Below are 21494 nucleotides of genomic sequence, written 5' to 3'. Positions count from 1 at the left end.
CATCAACAGCACTCCTTTTCTTTTTTTTCCTGTCACTCTCCAATCAAAAAGGAAATTCCTTTTTTTTTGTTTCGTTTACTCGAAATGTATTCTGTCTTGTATTCCTCATTAACGCTTCTTTACTGTTTCGTAGCGTTGAGGAGCAAAAAAAAAAAAAGAAAAAATGGATATCTGCATGCATATCAGTCAGAATCCTCCTTTTACAGATTGCCCAATAGACCGATCATATAACTGCGTGATGGCTTCCATTACTAGACGAATGCGATACTTCAAACGCAGTGCTTCTTTGCTTAATCGTGAGGCTCGTTCCCGCAGCATTTTCTCTTTTTTCTGCAAAAACACATTCGCCTCTGCGGTGGACATGGGAAGTACAACACCACAACCGAGATTTACCCACACCTGTGAGGCGTCAGCGACAGTGCACTGCACGAAAAAGTGATTTCCAATATCCACCATAATTTGATTACGTTGTGGTAAAGAATCATTATTATTATTATTATTATTATTATTATTATTATTATTATTATTATTATTATTATTATTATTATTATTATGGCTATTATTAGAAGGAATAATGGCGGTATCTGATGATGAGGACAAGGTTGCTGATTTATTTGCTATAAAGGAATGCGTTGAGGAGAGTGCACGCATTTCCTCAAAGAGTTCACGTAATTGAAAACACTGTGAGGCCATAGTATTAACTGTATCCCGCTCCTGCAATACCTTATCAAGAGACTGGCGGAGAACCGTATCGAGAAAGTGTTCCAGTCGAATCATTCTTCCTGTGGCTGGGTCAAAGCTGACAGGTGTGGAACTGCTGTTTAGCGTTGACATTTGTTTAGAACGACTACACAACTAAGACTGTAATGAACAATGAACTTTTCCTCCACAGCAGTAAGAGGATAAAATGATATCGCTCTCCTCCTCCAACACCACTGAATAATGAAAAGAAAAGAAATAAATATTCAAAAAACAACAAAAGAAAAGTGATAAAAGAGATTACTTGGAATTAGAGAATATATATACCGAAAAAAAAGTAAGGATCCTGTGTGGCAGAAAATAACCAAACGTTATAGGAAAAACTACAACTTTTATATTTCTTTTGTCCATTCATCCTGTTTTTTTTAGTAATCACATTTGCTTTTTTCACTGTCGGATTGTTGTAAACATCGTTATAGTGAAATCTGGTAACATTCGCTTTAGTGACTTACGGTCATTAGAATCCGCCCACAACAACACACCAAGGGGTTGATATGAGCTCCACAACTCCCTTTTCTTTTTATTATCATTATTATTATTATTGGTACTTTCGCTGCTAAAGTGTATGGATTTACCAGCAAGTGTACCATTCTCTAGTAATCTTCGCAAAGCCATCCACACCTCCAGAGGCATATCTGTAGTTTCTGGCAATATCCACACATGACAGGATGGTGTTCCACCATAAACCGAAGAAGAAGAAATTCTTCCACGTCGTCGCCACCAAACTCGTTGAATAGCAAACAAACCACTATCACGCATCGTCAATATATTACTTTTACTATTACTACTACCATTATTAGTGATATCATTTTCAATCTGGCGGTATAGCGCCTCCTCCAGAACTGAAGTATTCCAGTCCTTCATTTTCATTTTCCCATCAGTCCCATTTAATTCTATTGTATAAAAGGGAATATATAACTCGTGTAGTGTGAGACAGTTATCATACTTGAGACTCCACGGATCAAAAAAAGGAAAAATACGTGAACGAGCCTCACGCCAGTGAATTCCAATAAATAAACTCTCACGACGCAAAGCGGTGCGAATTGCATTATCGGCAAATACACCCGTTAAACACTCACAAGGGGAATTACCACCTCTTCGGGGTGAAAAGGGACTTGGAATGATATCGCCCTGTAGAAGAATAATGGCAATTAGGAGAACGACAATAGTCCATATTTTTGCAAATCGTTCACACATTTGTACAACTCTGAAAAGCAGGAAAAGAAAAAAAAAGGTATTTTCCCTTTTGTTTTTTGGTTCCTGTTGTGAAGTAATATAATCAAAAATATTTATAATGATGTAGTGGATCAAACCACAATAGAAATAGCACGCAGAAAATAAGCAAAAATAAAGTGAGAGGACGCAATAATAATACAAGGGAGTTCGTTGTGTATCTTAATAAGAATACGCCCCACCTCCACTCTTTTTTTCTTTCCTAATACCATACGGCATATCTATTTGAGTTTATGCAAACCAAAGAAAGAAAGAAACAAGAAAATGAAACAAAGAGAAGAAAAAATAAAAAGAGAGACCATTGTTGAAACAACAACAACAACAACAATAATAATAATAATACTTCACAAAGTATGAGTCAACCTTTTTCTTTCCTTTCTTTGATTCCATCACAAATCACCATCAGAAGTACGGAGTTCATAATCACCTCCCTTCTCTATCAATACCGCCTCTCCTGCAGAAGCAGCTGATGTACCACTATTATCAACACCAATAGAATTAGTACTAATGGAACTAGTGGCATCTTCAACAGACAAATCAAGTGTATTCTGATCTCTGCCAGTGTCAAGCACAATCTTCGCTGCCATTGCATCAAGACGGAAACGTGCCCAAACGGTCTGATCGTGTCCTTCTGAATCAAAGTACTGCAGTAACAATGGCACTAATGTGTCCTCTACAACACGTCTTAAAGCGTGTCCATTTTCTCTGCCTTCCCACGTATCGCGATAACGTTCCACAAGATAAGAAACCGCGAATTCCTCAATCGTACTCGCCATAACGGTACCACCTCCCCAACTGGTAATACATGCGAGACCGGCAGCGGCTTTTCGCACCATTTCTTCTGCAGATTGTTGTGTTAAGGCGACAAACACCATCGTGCGTGCAAAGGCAGGAACAAGAGTTCCGTATAAACCAGCAAATTCCTCACGCACCATTTGTTCTACTTCAACAATGGTTTTCCCCCACGTACGCCCTTGTTGACCAAAGTCGGTGGTAATCACAACTGTTAATTGTGCCAGTGATGGTCCACTCTCTGGTTGTTCATCAAATCGCTCGGCTCTACCAAATAATGGCGCCAGCGCAACTACAAGTTTGGGGTGCATAGCGGTGAGATCATCAATTAACACAATACCATGTGGGTAATGCCGTTGATGGGCGGTGATGCGTTTTACAATACTCTTCCGTGCGTCGGCAATATCTAATCCATCAAAACTGGTTCCCGATATCACTAACATATTATCTCCCACATCACACTGAGGACGTGCTGGGGCACAATGTAGAGACATTGCAAGTGATAACAGTCGGGCTGTGTGAGTTTTACCAACTCCATTATCTCCTGCAAAGTGTAATACGAGTGGATTTCCTGGAGAGGCCATCTTTCGTCTCATAGCCTCTGCAATTGTATGGGTAATATGATCCTGTCCTACTACATGTGTAAAGAGAAGTTCCTCTACATTTTCCATAGCAATACGCCTTGCGGCATCACTTTTTGCAAATGGCAGTTCTTGTCTTATTTTAGCAAGAGGGATAGATGAGAATAGACAATACTTTAGTTTCGTCCAAACTGGTGCGCTGCTTTTAGAACAGAAAGGAGAAGTAGGACACTTCCATTCCCTCAAATGTGTTTGTGAGGAAATATGTTTTCCCTGATCTTTTTTCTGCGACGCCAAGGAGGTCGGAAGAGCTAAGAGCACTACGACGAAAGCAAGAGCAACAATAATGGAGGATCGTAGACCAAATAATATCATGAGAGCCCCCAAAAAATTAACGACCGTTAAAAGTGAAATATTCTCTCTTTCTTTGTCTCTTTTAGACACACTTACACACACACACAAAGACCTCTTTATGTTTTTTTTTCTTGTCGGGTGGCAAGTTTACCCAAACACTCTAGCGTCTTTTTATTCGCTATTTCCTGCCACAGTATTGCAACTTCAATAAAAGAAAGAAAAGACAAAAAAAAAAGGGATGAGAGTTAATGAGAAATATTTAAACAGAAAAACGTATTCCACACACATTTACATCATGTTGTCTTTCTTTTTTTTCCTTATGCCGAGAGAAAAGACAAAAACAAATAAAATATCACTTCATACCTTCTTACACAGAGATACGGATGGAGAAAGATAAAAAAAAGGAAATAAAGAAACAGTTTCTTTCTTTTCCCTTTCCTCCTTTTCCATTTTTGTCTCTCTCCCCATTGTATATATATATATATATATATATACCAATGCGCCCACACATGTATACATGTATGTGTGTAAGCGTATAGATATCCAATAAATTTACTCGTTATTGTTGTTTTTTTTCCTTTTTCCTTTCTTTTCCTTTACTTGGGTGGTCCCTGGGGCGGTCCAAAGTCCATTCCACCAGGATTCGGATTCTGCTCCGCGTTCGCCATTCCCATTGAAGCCACACCGCCAATATCATTCCAAACGCCGAGATTCGCATCACGACTACCAAACTTTGCCCGACCGCCTTTTCGTCGTGCGAGTTGTCCTCGGCGAAACCAGACGGCCTGCGCCGTAACCGCATCCATAATGCGTTGTTGCTGCCGCGGTGGTACACCGCCATGCATGCCGGCCGTACGTGGATGAAAGATTGGACGCCATGTCGCATTATGACGTAAATACGTGCGTTCCAGATGGGCGGGAATTGTTTTTTGTGTGATGAGGGAGACATAGGCACGGGCAATGGCGTTTGTTTTGTGTGTACGCCATTCGGAATAGCGTGGGGTGGTCATGTGTGTTTTCCAATTACTTACACCCTCAAGAGGAATACTTTTCTGCAGAAACGCCCGCACGGCGGAGACGATAACACCTTGTTGTTTGTTATATAAACTATACACACGACCAAGACGTCCCTGCCGTGCGGTACGGCCTGCACGACTAAGATACACTAACGCATTGGTTGGCATATCAAAGTTAATCACCATATCCACATGTACATCTAAACCACGACTGGCAAGATCTGTAGCGCAGAGAATGTTTGTACGACCAGATGCGAAATCTGCAAACATACAACGTCGTACAGCTAGGGGTAATGCCGCATGCAATAAAGAGCAGGCAAAACCTTTTCCACGTAAATGATGGAATATAGCCGTTACAGAGTCAATACCACGTGCAAATACAATAACACGTTGTCCTTCTCCAAACACAGTGCGGGGTATATGACATGTGAAGGGAGCCGCAATAGTTTTTAAATGTTCCCAACGAACAGGACGTACTTGTTCTAAAGCACATCGTAGTTCCTCACGTGCTCGTTCCTCCTCGCGGAGAGTAGAGGAGCGTAAGAAAGAAGAAGAAGAAGAGAGTGTCATCTCATCATCAACTCCTCTTATTTTTGTTGCTTCTTTCTTTTCTTTTCTTTTATGCCTATAAAGTTCTCCTTCTTCTTGTGGTTGCTGTGTTTCCTCATTTTCCTCTTTCCCTTCTCTCTGCCTATGATGTAGCTCCATTTCATCCTCTTTCATACCTTTACTACCATAAAGATTACCTTGTCCCTGACGCTCCATCAAATCTTCCAATGTACCAGATAAATAATGTGGTTGAGTATGGGCTTGTACTTCCTCAGCATCGGTATTAATAGCGCGTGGTTGATTACCGTGTTTCTTAAGTAGATGCTGAAGTACATCCATCTTTTCCTGTTCTTGTGAAACAGCAAAGAAGCGATGACGAAGAGTCTCAGATGGGCGATGCATGCGATTTCGATGCATACATGTAACGGCATCCGGATATCTTTTTCCAACAACATATTCCAATTTACGTGTCACAAAAGAGGTTGCAAAAACTGTTTGTGTTTGTACAGGCCAAAGATGTTTAAACATAACGCGTTTTTGAATTTTCATAAGGAGATGAACGGCATCATGATCATGTTGAGAAGATAACATAGCATCTGCCTCATCCACAGCAACATAGCGAATATCATCTAAAAAGAGTCGACGTGCTCGAATAAGCCGTAAGAGGAGTTTTGGATCCATTATAACAACATCTGCTAGACTATTTTTAAGTAAACGACTCAAATGATGTTTTGCTCTTCTGCGTGAAGTAAATGAAATAGAGCGTAATCCAGTAGCCGCATCTAGTTTACTGCAAACATGTTGTAATTGTGCAACAAGTTCCTTGGTAGGGGCAAGTAAAAACATACGAGGTCGACGTTCACGTAGTGGAATCTTATAAACATCCCGATCTTTCATCATATTTTGATATAATGGAAGTAAATATGCAAGTGTCTTACCTTCTCCATGAGGAGCCGCCACTACTGCATCTTTGCGTTGTAGAATCACCTCAATAGCTGTTTGTTGAATAGGTGATGGCGTTGTAATGTGTAAACTCTCCGTCAATACGTTGCGTAGTTCAGAACAGAGTAACATATCCTCAAAACTTGTTACCGTCTTTGTTTTAAGGTTCTTTGCGAGAAGTGGGGATTTTTCCATACGAGATGGGGAAAGACTCTGCAATACGAGATTGCCAATAAGATGGTCTGAACGTTCTCCAATAGATTGACTAAATGTTCCTCCATACGCTTTGAGTTGCTGCGGAACAATAATCCTTCGCATAGATGTTAACAGAGCTGTAGAACAGTGAGAACAACTACCACTACCACTACTACTACTACTACTACATGGAATAGTAAGACTAGTGCCACCAACAACAGCAACGACTGTAGCAGATCGCACAGAAGCGCTACGCATCGCTGAAGGTAAGAAACGTAAAGATTGCGAGACCATGAACGCCTACACGTCTCGCTTTTTCTTTAATTTTTTCTTCCCTTTTATATTTCTTACCTTTTTTATGTACATATGTGTACGTGTGTGTGTGTGTGTGCAGGAACAGGTAAATAATAATAATAATAATAATAATAATAATAATAATAATAATAATAATCATAATAATAATAATAATCATAAAAGAAACAATATGAGCAATATATATATATCATAAACATAAAAAAAAAATAGAAAAAACACAAAAAGGATATGAATAAACCACCTTGTGTACATGTGCACGTACATTTTTTTTCCTTTTTCTTGGTTTAATCATCCTATCCATTTCTTCTTCTCTTATATATATATTAGACGGCAGTGAGAGCCTTTATTGCCATCTGCACCGCCCCCTCGTAGGTCTCGTTCCCCCCAATAAAACCCGATGCGTGCACAAACACACCGCCGGGCACCCCACTCGCCTCCTGCAGTTCCGCCCCGCGGAGGCCCCGCCACGGCAGCGGCCGGCGCAGTGCGAATCCCGCCGCATCAACGCCCACCGCCTGCACCCGCCAACCCCCACGGCCATCGGGGAAGAGTACATACAACACCCGTCCTTCTTTCTGTTCTTTATTATTATTATTATTATTATTATTATTATTATTATTATTATTATTATCTTTCTTTACGGCTTCTTCTTGTTCCGCCTCCTTTTCGAGATCCCGCAGGTGTTCCTTCCACGGGCAGCCGGCCGGACCGGGGAGGACAACAATGCGGCCGCTGGGATGAATGCGGGGGGCATCGTGAAACGCCGCCGCCACCCGCCGCCGGGCCGGCAGCCACGCAAATGTGTGAAAGTGCACGCAGTGAAAGAACTCCGCCGCGGCGAGGGAGACAGCTTGAATAAATCCAGCGTTAATGGCATTATCGTTATCGTGATCTTCTTCATTCCACCACGGGAGAAGGGCCCCCACACGATCGGAGAGGGTCGTTGTCACTCGGTACTTCTGCTCACAGGAGGATTTGTTTACATTATTCATGTGTGGTGTTTCTCCTTCTCCTGCTTCTCCGTCTTCAGTGGGTCCATAGGCGTTAATGCCATTATCGATACCATCAATATGCTCCACAAAGTTGCGATACACCACATCAAAGAGTAAATCCAGTTCCTCCTCTGTCATGTTTGTCTTACTGGATCCCCAATCTCCTGAAGTGAGCAGCTGTTCACGGTATGGGGAAGCCAACGCCGACTCCGCATAATGTTGAATAATCTCCCGTCCAAAGTGTTTATACACAAGACCCGCTGAGGATAGTCGAGTGTGATACGTTGCCTTTGCTGTGGTCATTGTACCATGAAAGGTGGGTTGATGATGATCAAATCGCATCATCTCGGCATCATACACACCGCCAACATCCACCACAACGTGACATTGAGCCAATTTACTCGCATCACGTGTGCGGAGAATATTCGCCGCGGTGAACTGCGAGGTGCAGCGCAGCATTCCACACGCTAATGCCTCATCACAGTGGAATGTACCATCGTGTGTTCCAATCACTACAGTTGCGGCTGATCCAGTTTCTTTTAAGCTATCCAGTACACGAGCCCCGCATAGTTGCTTCGTTACATATTCCGCAATGTACTTTCGGGACATGATGTTTTCTCTTTTTCCTTGTAGTTTATTATTATTATTATTATTATTTGTTTGCTTGTTTGTAGAACTTCTTTTCAGTGCTTTCCTCCCAATACGAATGTGTGAAAGCCCTTATTTCCCAAACAAAAGCAAAAAACAAAAACAAGAACACACAAAATAGCAAAACATCTCTTATAGGGAATACCCCACCACTAATATTAGCAGAATGAGACAAAAAGAAGAAAAAGGTACCAAAAAAGATGAATACATAAAAACGTATATATATATATATATATATATATATCAACCATAGAGTATGCACCATACCACATGGTAATGAGGATATTAAGAAGAATATTCTTTTGCTTTCCCGTTCCATAGACAAAGACACATACATCGAATACAAAAAGCAATAGAAAGAGAAAGTAAAAAATAAAAAAAAGAAATACAGAAATAATTGCATCCATGCGTTCTGTTTTTTTTTACCCCTTTATTTCCACAACTTCTATTATTACTATTATTATTATTATTATTATTATTATTATTATTATTATTATTATTGCTTTTGTTTATAGATCCATACTTCCAGTACACACTATTCTTTCTTTTTCTCTTTTTCTCTTTCTCTCTCTCTCTCTCTCTCCCTCTCTACATGAATGTTGCTACTACATCTGCAAATAGTGTTTCCAGTGCCTCTGTGACCCGCATGCCTGTACACGCGCTGGTCTCATAGTACTTAAATCCATGTTCCTCCGCCCACCGCCGCCCCTCCGCCTCACTCACCACACGTCTTTTCCCTTTTACCTGACTCCCACTCCCGCTGTTATTCATATTACTATTGCTGTTCCTATTGCTGTTCACCCCCTCCACCGCATCGTCCACCTTATTTGCACACACCACCACTAATGCGGATTTGGATGACGGACGTGCAATCACCGCATCTACGCCTGTGGCTCGTTGAGCTGTGTTTGTGTACTTTTCCAACTCCTTTAACCACCCTTCAAGAGCATTGAAGCTTGTCATATCAGTAACATCGTAGACTAATAATACACCCTCCGCGGCGGCGTAGAACTCATTGCGAATCTCAACATACTCTTCTGCACCAGCCATATCCCAGAAATTTACACGTACAGGTATTTTTCCTCCTTTTGCTGTAGTTGTTGATGTTGATGATATGATAGATGCTGGTGCCCGTACATCGACCCGTTTTACACCATAGTCAATACCGATGGTTGGAATATATTTTGGCACAAATCGACCCTCACAGTATCGTTTAATAATACAACTCTTTCCCACACCGGAGGATCCTAAGGAGATGATCTTTATACGCGGTTCCGGACCATTCACGGCATTTGAAGAGGATGGATCCGAAGAACCCTTATTCATTATCTTATATATAGTGTGTGAGAGAGATATATACACACAGAATCTCTCTCTCTCTCTCTCTCTATATATATATATATATATATATATATATATATATATATAATCTACCAATCTATCTATACGAATAAAGGCAGTAGAGACACACTACTCACACAGACGTCTGCGTCCTTGGTGTGTCTAAATTAAAGTGTGAGTGACAATAAAATAAACCAACAACAAAAACAAAAACGAAAACAACCAAAAATAGTAGCAGAAATAATACCAACGAAAAAAGATTCATACAAATACACAGTATAAAAGAAAAAGATGCAAAAAAAAAGAACATATCTTAAAAGGAAATATTTTTCACTCAACACATCTATATTTCCTTCACACACATACACATACACACAGATTCACCCACAAAACCCTCCCTTTATGGAGTTCAAACACACAATCGTCCTTCTCAGTATCATTCTTTACACCTCTCTAATAATAGCGACTGTAGACCACAGTAATTATGAAGATGTATGCTGAGAAAACTCCCATATAGTACAAAATTACAACCTTCATCTAATCAAAGCAAAACAAACAACAACCAATAACAGCCACATCCATATTCATAGCCATTAATAAATAAAAAACATTGAACGCTATCGATTCTGTCGTATTCTCTGAATGTATCTTTCCGCAAATCCATCATCTTTTGGAGTTTCTAATCCTAACTGCTGCGCTCTCCAGCGTTCTCTTTCAATATCCTTCTCAATAGACTGATGTCGCCGTTTCCGTTCCTTCTCCTCGTTGTAGGAAATTCCCACATACATGGCTATAGCAGCAATTATACTTCCAAAGAAAATATATTTATCACGGGGACGACTCCAGCCTACCCAGGATGAAACAACGCCCTGATCACCAGAGAAAAGACGTGCGTAGGAGTTCATATTTTCACCCTAAAGCTAATGTTTTTTTTCTTTCTCCTTTTATGTATTTTATTTTATTTTTTCTTACTTTCTGGTTATATAAGGAATAGATTATACACCAGTGTAAGTTCGTGTGTATATGTGTTTATACGAGTTTGGTCCTATCTCTTTTCTTTTGTGGTTATTTATATTTTTTTTTCACTTTCTTTGTGAGTGTGTGATTGTTAGACCTCTTCTTCTTCTTTACCGCTAGGGGAAGTTCGCCTCTTTCCTGTACTGAAGGATTGAAGCAAGAATACATAAATATATGGCAAGTACAATGTAATAAAGAAGAGTAAAACAGAAAGAAGATTCGCAAAAGAAAACCCCAATAACAATAGAAAGAAAAAACAAAACAAACGAGAGAGACAACAAAAGAATAACAACATCAAAAACAATCAAAAAACAACATTTATAACATAGCAATAATAATAAATTGATTATCCTTCCATGTTTTTTCTGCTTTTTCACTCTTTGAATACGTATACAGAAAAAGAACTTACGTAAATAAATAAATAAATAAATAAATATAATGTATATATATATATATATATATATATACATATATATACTATTACTTTTTCCATCATTCTTTTCTTCCATTCTTTACATAAAGTTGAGTCCAACTCGATACATACACACAAATACATATACAGCATATATACATATATATATATATATATATATATATAGTATGCAAATGCAGATCAATACTTTGTTCTTGTGGTGGTGTCAATTACACGTACAGACACTCTAAAAGAACAGGAAAAACATCAAAAAACAAAACAAAACAGAACAGAACAAACAAACAAACAAGATCCTCATACCACGCGTTTCCCTGTGTGTAGTGGTCCTTCCAACCCACGTGGATAGTTGTAGTGATCAAACATAACATCCGAGTGCCGCAGTTTCCACGCACACTCCACCCGCCGCTCACAACTCGGCTTAACTCCCCCATCCTCCGTTGCCACCCAACCATGCAGTGTTTCTTTAAATCGACTCCAATCCTTCACAGGGAGATCCGCCTCACGTGGACGCGGGGCGTGCAGTTGTTTCATCCACTGCGATAATGTATCCTCATCCCCGGCGATATTCATATCTGGGAGAAAGGAGACTGGCATTACTTCTTCTTCTACCGTCGCTGGCATTGTGCTCCCTCTGGCGTCAGTTGTATTTGTATTCATAGTGGTATCCAATGTGTCTCTCATCAAGAATGAAGCAACAGCGGCGGCAGCACCAGCAGATATTTCTTCTTTTCCTCTTCTTGCTTTTCCTATTCGTATTCTTGCTGTTGTTGGGTATTCGCCTGTGGCCGCCTCTGTTGTGTGAGTTACCCGCGGTGGATCTGAATAAGAAGTAGATGAGATACGCCCCGCCTCGGCAGTGTTATTATTATTATTATTATTATTATTATTATGGTACGCCGCAGCTTCTCCCAAGAAAAAGTCCACACCCGATTCTCTCCCACCATCACCATCAACAACAACATTATCATTTACACGAAATGAACTCATCTCATTTATATTTGTATTCACAGAAGAGGGACTTGTGAGGGTGAAGTGGGTTGGCGGTGCCAGTGGTGTTTCCAACTGCTTTCGCCGTGAAAGTACGCCCGTTGTGGACTCCCGCTGCAGTTTACGGTACTCCCGTGCGAGTTGTGTGTACAACCGCCGCACTTCGCGGGCCTCGCGGCGATGGGCATCCACCGCAGTTTCCCGCAGCGGCGGTGTTGGATAGCGAATAGACATTTCTTGCATATATTGCGATTGCCGCACCGCCTCTTCGGGCTGCAGGTGGGCGTGCAGTGTGTGTGTGGCCGCCGCCCGATTTCTGCTATTTAGAAACAACTGCAATAACTCATGCCGTATCGCATCTCGTTTGCGGGAAGACGTCAAATCCCGCAGTTGGGCATCAATGCACATTTGCACCGGTCGCACTTGTGTGGATTCCCAATTTCGACGTACGGCGGCGGCGGTTCTTCGAGCGGCGCGAGTTGTGGAGGCGGAGACGGCCGCACAGTTCGCCAGCAGTCTTTGTTGTTGCTCCATAAATGTATCTAAATAGCGACGGAACTTCTCTTCTTCCTGTAGTTCCGATGTATTGTTGGAGAGAACTGTACGAGTGTGATTGCTACTTCCATAAAAGAGACCTTTTTGTTGTTGTGATTGCTGTTTTGATGGTGGTGGTGGTGATCGTCGTGATGCTCTTGCTTCTTTTTCTCGTTCTTGCTGTTGTTTTTGTTGTTCCTGTGCAATAGTGCGACTCCAGTCGGCTGCGTCCATTAGTTGAGTGTATAATGCGGCGTTGTGTACACGAATGCGAGAGGACGGCGGTGGTCGCGGCGGAAGAGAAGAGAAAATACGAGTATCATCTGTTTCACTCATTTGTATAAATAAATAAATATATAAATATATACGTATATATATATATATATATATATATATATATATATATATATATATATATATATAGTGTAGTTATCTATAGATAGATGGAATGTGTATCTTATTCCCTTCTGTTGCTATTAAACACCCACCAAGTGTGAATGGGAGAAGGAGAGAGCAGAGGTGACTCCTCTGAATGGAAAAAGAAATAATAAGAGAAAAATGAAAAAAAGAAGGAAAAAAAAGGAAATATACACATGGGTCCATATATATATATATATATATATATATATATATATATATATATATATATATATATAGAGAGAGAGAGAGAGAGAGAGAGAGAGAGAAATTAAAAGAATCTCTCTTTTTCTTTTTTTGTTTTGCTTTTTTTTTCTTCTCTACTCGTTATACACAGATAAACCCCAATCCGCCCCTTATTCCCCATTAAACTGAACAACGAACAGTAACAAATAAAAAAAAAAGAAAAAATGATCACGTACAAAACAATACCGAATGGAATAGTGATAGAAAATAAAATAAACAATAATCAGATGAGACAACAAGTACACATTATATGTACAATGAGAGTAGCAATACACAAAGTATGTACCACTCTCTCAGGTCTATTTCTGTCTGTTCTTTTTTCTTATTTTCTTATTTTTTCCTTTTTTCTTGTTTTTGATACGATGGTGCATACGAGAGAAACAACAACAAAAAAATACATGCAATAAGTGTATGCAGATGCAAAAATCTAGTACAAAAATAAAAATATATAAAAATACAAGTGCATATTGTAATATCTAAGTATATCTAATAATATATATATATATATAGCTACCGTTATGTAAATAAATGTACAAGGTGAAGGAATAAAAATGAAGAAGGCATGAGAATCTAATACTCCCTCCTCAGAGATAATAATAATAATAATAATAATAATATCCCATTCACACAACTCTATACAAATAGGAGCAGTGCAGTACAGTACAGCAAAGAGAGATCGTAAAGAGCAATAAACACAAATACAAGATACAGAAACAATGATAACTATAAAGGCAAAACACGGAAATAGAAAAACAGACATGATTAGAAGAAGAAGAAAGAAAAAAAAAGGACTGTATCCTATATCACTTCATCTGTTATTTCTTCTTTTCCTTTCTTTTTTTTTCTTCTATATATCTATATTTTCTAACTGGTTTTATGGAAATTGTTCTTCTTTTTTATTTTTCTCAAAAATAAATAAAAAAACGTCTTTCCTCCGTTGAATTATCTCTTCCGTCCAGTTACACGAGGTGCCTTTGTTGAATGTCTCCCACCTTTATTTCCCTTCTTATTCTTATCCTTATTGTTATCTTTATTGTTCTTCTTGTTATTGCTATTGCTATTATTGTTATTGGTGTTCTTCTTATTACCATTCCTATTATTCCTCTTGTTTACTTCCATGCTCTTTTTACTGTCCTTTGCATTGGTATTCTTTTTCGCAGCTCCAACTCTCTTTGCTGTGGCACCTTTATTGCTATTCTTATTATTATTCTTATTATTATTGTTCTTATTATTATTATGACTGCTGCTAGCTCCTTTGCTGTTCCTGTTTGTATTGACAGTCTTCTTCCTTGTTGTGGTTGTTTTTGTTGTTGAGTTCGCATCTGTACGACTCCTAAGCGATTTCACACCACCCACCGCCTTGTTCTTAACACCACTCTTATTACTCTTACTCTTACTCTTATTATTATTATTATTATTATTATTATTATTATTATTATTATTTCTTCTTGTTGTTGACGGCATTACTTCATCCACAACCGGTGATGTTATTTCCACCGTTCCTTCGGTTATAATTGTGTTATGCACTTCATCTACTCCTTCTCCTCCGTACATCTCCTGTCCACCTGCTTCTTCTTTATTATTATTAATATTATTATTATTATTATTATTATTATTAATATCCTTATTAGCATCATTCTCTACCACAGATACATCTCCTTCTTCTCCCTGCTGTTCCTCCTCTGCGGCCCCACACACCTCTTCCCTCAATTCCCCCACATTATCCATATCATTATTATTAATATCACTACCACTATTCATATGAATATTATTATTATTATTATTATTATTATTATTATTATTATTATGACGACGACGTGGCAGTTCACGTGTAATGACTCGCCGCACAATTCGCTCGACTTGCCCCTCCCGCTCCCGCAGCCCGGCGTGCAAACACGACAACTCCCCCGCCGCCGCCCGCCGCATCGCCGCCAATTCCTTTTCCGCAGTCAATCTATTTATCGACGCCTGCAGCAATAACGCCTCATCGCGCCACACAGAGACCCGCGGATCGCCGACCAGCGGCAGGGATTCTTCGCCCGTTGGAGTTATTAACATTGTTCGACTGTTCCCAGCCCCAATATTACTATTAATACTATTACTAGTAATAGTATTAGAAGGAGAAGGAGAGGAGGAATAGGTGTAGAGGGGAACGACATCTCCCTGGGTTGTCATATCAGACGAAGAAAGAAGAGATGATGTGTTATTATCATTATTATTATTCCCGGTTCTATCTGATGGGACTGTAGTGGAGGAGAGTCGTTTAGCCATCATCATAACAGTAATATTAATATTAGTAATAGTATTAGTATTAATAGTACTGAAGTATGGTGTTAGGGCCATTGTTGGGGTTGTGGTTCGGCGAATAAAGGATGAGAACATCTTTACACAATGATACTGTAATCAAGTAATAAATAAATAAATAAATAAAATAAATGAATAAATATATATTTCCTTCTTTCTTTGGTTCTTCTTTTACTTTTTTTTGCCTTTCTAAGATGTATGATACTTGTTCTTCACACCTTCACGACGTTAATACACTGTGGCGTTTTCTCTCTAGTTTGTTCTGTATTGTTTGTGGGGGAAACAGTTAAACCCAATGACAAAAGTTTACAAACTTTTCTGCTTGAAGTCTTTAAGAAGAAAAGGGGAAAGACACAAAACAAGTAATAATAATAACAGGGAAGAAAAAAAAAGGCAATAGGTGTAGTTCTACAAATGTAAACCACTATATATATATATATATATATATATATATATATATATATATATACACTGAATCTTTCCTTCTATCCTTATTCTTCCTTTTTTCCTTTTCTCTTTGTCTCTCTCAATATCCGTTTGCTTCTTAAATCCGTTTCTTGTTTATGGCCTTCAGACTTTCTCATGATCCCAGAGTTATTTTATTGGCTCATCTCCAAAAACCATGTTCTTGCATCTTTTTTTCCTTTCCCTTCATCTGTACCTGATATCCTTTCCTTTTATCTTTCTCCGTTTTTTTTTCTTTTATTGCCTGTTAGTAATAACAAACATTATATATTTGGTTTGTACAAACGTAATCCCCCTCCTCCTCCACACACACACACCTACCTCTGCGTACAATGTAATGTATATTTCACTTATAATAAAGTACTTTATTGCGGGCAAGTTTAAAGCATATAACATAAGAGAACCAAACAGAAAGAAAGAAGGGGAATATATATATATAGCACAGAAAACAAAACAAAACAAAAAAACAAAAAAAGATCAAAAAGAACAAGTACCACCCCCGTACTTTTCCTCTATGATGGAGTGGATACTCTTGTTCCAGCTATTGCGGCTCTTCTACGTAAACGCTGCCGTCTCTCGTGATGTTCTTTGCGGTACGGTGATTTCCTCGCCGCCTGCAGTGCCGGTCCGCCATTCGTCCACGGCCGGAACATCGCAATATACGTATTCACCGCCAGCCCGTAGACCACAAACACACCGGCGGCGAAGAGGAGGAGCAGCCAAAACTTCGCCATGCCCATTAACTCTATCGTAATATAGACACACCAGTTGGATCCAAGTAAGTCGGGAATCGCCGAGTAGGCAATCGTGAGAACGGGAATCGCCACAAAGCCGTAGGCAATAATACTAAATAAAATTGCATTATAACATGTGGCCACGGATGCGGCACGGAGATTGACGATGATGAGCATCATGACAAAAAGCATCATCCCATAATCTTCTAAAGATGGACTGCGATCGGGATAAAGTGTGTCGGACTCACCCACGGTATAAATAATCACAAACACAAGAGCAAGTCCATCGACAAGTCCATCTAATAACCACTTGGCAATATACCGAGGATGAAAGAACATTCCCTCACGGGCCAGTGGTGGATAAAGTGCAGGGATGGACTCCGCCATCTCATCAGGGACATCTTTATCGAATATACCAATCCCAATAGGCTGCACCGCACAGAAGAGGAGATTAAATAGCGCCAATAGCCAGGATTCCACCAACACCATACCAGAGAATCCACTGTAAAAGGCAAAGGTGGTGAGACCAACACACAAGACTACATTTCGGTATAAACTAAAGAGAATACAATGGGCATCGCGGAAAAGACAGAAACGTCCATGTACAACAAGAAGACGTTTGAGAAAACGAAATGCGGGAATAGCGTAATCACTCGCCAGTTCTGCTTGAGAACCTTCCAGTCCCATAATACCTACACCAATACTACTTTCTTGAATCATAGAAACATCATTTGCCCCATCTCCAATCGCTAATGTCGTGTAGTGAGTATTTTTTTGAAATAAACGAACAACTCTCGCCTTTTGCAATGGCGTCATACGACAGCAAACAGCACTTCGACAACGTGTTCCTAGTTGAAAGAATTCACTTGTGAGGGTGTTATCACTAAATATAAAGTCTAGTGTTCGACCATCCACGACTAACACTACCACACGTTCTCCCTTATATATAGATTCTGCGGTATCGCATGCAGATACAGCCGCATCTATTTGTTCTTTTAATATTCTACGTACACCTGGATCAGAAGCCGCGGCTTCAATAGAGTCAAAATCCACTGTCGCATCTACTACATTTAAATGCACTACATATTCTCCATACTGTGGATCTACGATACCGCTTGTACCGGCTATAGTTACCGCCGTTTCCCGTTTATCGCCTGTTAACATCCACACAACAATCTCTGCTTGAAGGAAAAAGTTTAATGTCTCTGGGACACCTTCCTGCAGTTCATCCTCTACCGCAGTGGTACCAATAAGATCAATATCTCTCTCCATTAACGCATACGCACTGTGTAACTTTTCACTACGATTTTGCATACTACACTGTGCTTCATTAAATATTGGAAGCCATTCTAGTACCTCAGATTCTGTGAGATATCGTTGTCCTAGAACAAGGGTACGTAATCCTTCACGTGCCATCTCTTCTAAATCTCGTTGAAAAACAGACTTAAGCTCGATATTACGTGGATTACTATTCTTTACAATCTCCATCATACTATTATCTGCCCCTTTTACTAGTAATAAGTATTGAGTTTCCACTTCATCTCCTCCTTCTTTACTAGTAAAAACTTCTGTTGCCTCCTGCGACATATCACGAGCTTGTTCATCGTCCTCCTCTTCCTCATCAATCATATTTTCCGTAATTACAGGAAGTCCTTTTTGAGAACCTAAAACATTAAGAACCATTTCACGCGATGGTGGTGTTTCTCTTTCTACCTCCTGTACTGGAAATCCTTTTTGACGGTGATAGCCGTTCTCTTTATTTTCTGCTCCATCAGCATCAACAGCATTATCTAATAAGGGACATCTAGAAAGCAAAATACTCATTAATTTTCGTTGAGGAGTAAATTCAAGTTCTGCAATAATTTCATAACACATCGTTTTATTCGCAGCTCGTACATACATGTGAGTGGCATTCCGTTTTTGTAGTGCAAAAAGATTATCACGAGCAGCTGTTACAAGAGCAATTTCATCAAGTGATTGACCTTCATATATCTTTGATTTATCCTTCATCTCTAGCACTATTCTTGGCATAGTAGCAGAACGTTGATGCTCATGTATATCATTATGACGTGTTACATACCAACTTGCACTACCTGTACGACCTCGTAAAAAGCGTCCAACACCACTTGCCGTACTTGCGTGAAAACCAGATGTACTTTGGCCAAGACTATGCGAAGCCCATCTATTATGTACAGGTCCTTCTCTAGCTTCTGTATTAAGACTTATTCGCAAAATATTTACACTAGTCTCAAGGGCTAATGGTGAGAATGAGCTATTATGTGCATTATGTGCAGGTTGTGAAACCGCAGCAGCTTCATCCACACTCTGACGATCAAAACAAACAACAGAATGACATAATGAAAGGGCTCGTAAATACTGAAAAAGCGGTTCCGATTCCATTTTTTTTTCATCAAAATCAAATCGAGAATTTAAACGATGAGGACGAAATTGCTTTTTCTCTCCAGATGAGGCTAATGTTACCCCTGTTACTCCTGTAGTTAACCCAGATTCATGATGGCGTTCTACTAATTGTAAAAAAGCCTCACCAAGAGCACCAGGTCGTTCACGTTCATCATGTTTCTCAGTTGCCGTACATCCACCTACATAAGTCATACAATTCTGTGTTAATGTACCTGTTTTATCTGTAAATATATACCGTACATGTGCTAATTGAGAATTTAATTCTGAAGTTTTGGGTCTTGAAAAGCGTAATTCTCCCCTAAATTCATCAAAAGTAGCCATTCTTCTATCACAAGCGATGAGTAGCATTTGAATAGCTTTATTAAATTCAAGAGATACATATAATGAAAGTGGAATTAGGAATGAAATGAGAACAAAATTTGTAAGGTAACGAAGTCCAAACATAACGTTTGCCGAATAACGTGAGAGAAACCACTGAATATACCAAGTGGAATAACCACTACGTGTCCCTTCTGGTGATTTCAGATGTGAATTTCGCCATATTACAGATAGACCGCAAACAATAAACAACATCAATTGTTGCATAAATAACAACAATATATTGAGATAATTAAGACGACGTCCTACTAAAGATAATTTTGTTGGTTTCGGTCGTAGGTTTAAAAGCATTTTAGTATCCTTTCCAGTATATAATACAACACATAATACCCACTCTGTATTACGAATCACACATCCACGAGGAAGTAATTGTTCAATACCTAGTGGAATGAGTTCACCATCACCCATTCGTAATTGTCCAATCCATGAATACAACTCTGGACATGGTGGTGCACCAAGAACCACTATCCCACTTTTTTTTCCTCTCACTTCTACATTCTCTGTAACACCATTATTATTAGCAAAATTATTATAATCAAGAAAAGTTTCTTTTTTATTCTTGAAAATTTTGCCTTTTTTGGGACTTCCAGTTTTATTTTGAGACCCTTCTGTCAATCCTGCTTTCCCTGTTTCCTGCCCTAATACCTCCAAATCGGGGATTCTTAGAGATTGACCCATGTGTCGTTCTTCATACCCACGTGACAGTGCCAAAATATCAGACGGCACTGGAACTTCTCTTCCAACCATAAAACGTTCATCAAATGTCAAACCTCGTCTGTGGTGGTTCTGAGCATCAAGGTTTTTTGTATCAGGTGTAAAAAAGGTCCTAGAACATATATGTGCAGTTTGTGCCATATGTCTACGTGCATTATCATTAGGCGTCTCAACACCGCTAGTTGGAGGGACAATAAACTCTGGTAAACTATGTACAGATGGGTTTTGACTTTTTAAATTTAATGGTGACATTTCTGTTTTTTCTCCCAGTGAGTATATCGTGTTTACCCTAGGTCTTAAACTTGGAGAATTTGGTGATGCATATGGAAGGGTGTTAACAACTTTTTCAGAAGCCTTCCACTTTTCCATAGTACCATGCTCTAAAAAGTGTGCTTTCATTTCAACAGATGGTAAACAATTGTCAATAATATCTTCAACTGTTCCAAGTGCTTCAATAGTCTGTGGTTTGGCTCGCCGTGTCTGGGCATTAGTTTCACCATCCAAGTTCGCGGTCTCAATATAGGTCACCCCACCAGTGTGAGAACTATTAAGTAATAACACATCTGCCCGCACTTCTTCACCAAGTTTGCATAACATAACATCCCCTACACGTACATCACGTGATGCCACTGCCTCAAATTCACCACCACGCAAAACGTACGCTTTTACGTTGTTTGCACGGCGATCAGATTCGCGTCGTTTACCGTCTTCCCAGAGGTCTTTGGCAATACCAGCACCGAGCACAACGGAAAATGGCACAAAACTACTAAACGGATTAACAGGACTCGCACCAGGAATAAGAGAAATCACCACTACAATGAGAAAGTATACATTAGATACCCTGTAAAACTGAGCGAGTAGACTAAGTGGAAAACAAAACAACCACGTATACTTTGCGGTGCGAATGGAATTATCGGGAAATTTTCGTTCCGCATTAAGATCAGAACGAAGAATATCCACCTCTACAAACTCTGCCGTTCCATTACCGTTATTACTACCCGCATCATCAGATTTAGGGGAGCAACAAGAGCAAAGACAGGCTGCCTTCTGACAGGCACCATGCCAGAAACGACCCACAGAGTCGAGCACTGATGATTTTCCCGCCCCACGATCACTACCACTCATCA

General features: G+C 39.6%; 10 protein-coding genes across 10 annotated transcripts; all 10 read right to left on the bottom strand.

Moving 5' to 3' along the window:
• Nucleotides 1–186: 186 nt before the first annotated feature.
• On the bottom strand, nucleotides 187–777 carry LSM04_005932 (Prefoldin alpha-like; the record flags this gene model as incomplete). Its single annotated transcript, XM_067338667.1, has 1 exon — nucleotides 187–777. The coding sequence occupies one exon, from the start codon at nucleotides 775–777 to the stop codon at nucleotides 187–189; it is 591 nt and encodes a 196-aa protein (XP_067188714.1).
• A 369-nt stretch (nucleotides 778–1146) lies between these two features.
• LSM04_005863 (uncharacterized protein) lies at nucleotides 1147–1956 on the bottom strand (the record flags this gene model as incomplete). The annotated part of the gene is made up of 1 exon (XM_067338666.1): nucleotides 1147–1956. The coding sequence occupies one exon, from the start codon at nucleotides 1954–1956 to the stop codon at nucleotides 1147–1149; it is 810 nt and encodes a 269-aa protein (XP_067188711.1).
• Nucleotides 1957–2381: 425 nt separating this feature from the next.
• LSM04_008754 (uncharacterized protein) lies at nucleotides 2382–3740 on the bottom strand (the record flags this gene model as incomplete). The annotated part of the gene is made up of 1 exon (XM_067338665.1): nucleotides 2382–3740. One exon carries the CDS (start codon nucleotides 3738–3740, stop codon nucleotides 2382–2384), a length of 1359 nt encoding a protein of 452 aa, XP_067188780.1.
• Nucleotides 3741–4315: 575 nt separating this feature from the next.
• LSM04_006014 (Helicase) lies at nucleotides 4316–6715 on the bottom strand (the record flags this gene model as incomplete). The annotated part of the gene is made up of 1 exon (XM_067338664.1): nucleotides 4316–6715. One exon carries the CDS (start codon nucleotides 6713–6715, stop codon nucleotides 4316–4318), a length of 2400 nt encoding a protein of 799 aa, XP_067188717.1.
• Nucleotides 6716–7059: 344 nt separating this feature from the next.
• LSM04_005802 (Metal-dependent protein hydrolase) lies at nucleotides 7060–8337 on the bottom strand (the record flags this gene model as incomplete). Its single annotated transcript, XM_067338663.1, has 1 exon — nucleotides 7060–8337. The coding sequence occupies one exon, from the start codon at nucleotides 8335–8337 to the stop codon at nucleotides 7060–7062; it is 1278 nt and encodes a 425-aa protein (XP_067188710.1).
• A 627-nt stretch (nucleotides 8338–8964) lies between these two features.
• On the bottom strand, nucleotides 8965–9702 carry LSM04_002343 (Small GTPase; the record flags this gene model as incomplete). Its single annotated transcript, XM_067338662.1, has 1 exon — nucleotides 8965–9702. The coding sequence occupies one exon, from the start codon at nucleotides 9700–9702 to the stop codon at nucleotides 8965–8967; it is 738 nt and encodes a 245-aa protein (XP_067188642.1).
• Nucleotides 9703–10334: 632 nt separating this feature from the next.
• Nucleotides 10335–10622, bottom strand: LSM04_008584 (Protein Pet117; the record flags this gene model as incomplete). Its single annotated transcript, XM_067338661.1, has 1 exon — nucleotides 10335–10622. One exon carries the CDS (start codon nucleotides 10620–10622, stop codon nucleotides 10335–10337), a length of 288 nt encoding a protein of 95 aa, XP_067188775.1.
• An 839-nt stretch (nucleotides 10623–11461) lies between these two features.
• On the bottom strand, nucleotides 11462–13024 carry LSM04_003584 (uncharacterized protein; the record flags this gene model as incomplete). The annotated part of the gene is made up of 1 exon (XM_067338660.1): nucleotides 11462–13024. One exon carries the CDS (start codon nucleotides 13022–13024, stop codon nucleotides 11462–11464), a length of 1563 nt encoding a protein of 520 aa, XP_067188663.1.
• Nucleotides 13025–14293: 1269 nt separating this feature from the next.
• Nucleotides 14294–15733, bottom strand: LSM04_008726 (uncharacterized protein; the record flags this gene model as incomplete). The annotated part of the gene is made up of 1 exon (XM_067338658.1): nucleotides 14294–15733. The coding sequence occupies one exon, from the start codon at nucleotides 15731–15733 to the stop codon at nucleotides 14294–14296; it is 1440 nt and encodes a 479-aa protein (XP_067188779.1).
• Nucleotides 15734–16632: 899 nt separating this feature from the next.
• On the bottom strand, nucleotides 16633–21492 carry LSM04_001641 (uncharacterized protein; the record flags this gene model as incomplete). The annotated part of the gene is made up of 1 exon (XM_067338657.1): nucleotides 16633–21492. The coding sequence occupies one exon, from the start codon at nucleotides 21490–21492 to the stop codon at nucleotides 16633–16635; it is 4860 nt and encodes a 1619-aa protein (XP_067188632.1).
• Between the last annotated feature and the right edge of the window lie 2 nt (nucleotides 21493–21494).

This window comes from Trypanosoma melophagium (assembly GCF_022059095.1).
Source record: "Trypanosoma melophagium isolate St. Kilda chromosome Unknown ctg35segment0, whole genome shotgun sequence".
Taxonomy (NCBI): Eukaryota; Euglenozoa; class Kinetoplastea; order Trypanosomatida; family Trypanosomatidae; genus Trypanosoma; species Trypanosoma melophagium.
The sequence above is the reverse complement of the archived record's forward strand: the minus strand, read 5'-3'. Positions and strand labels throughout refer to the sequence as shown.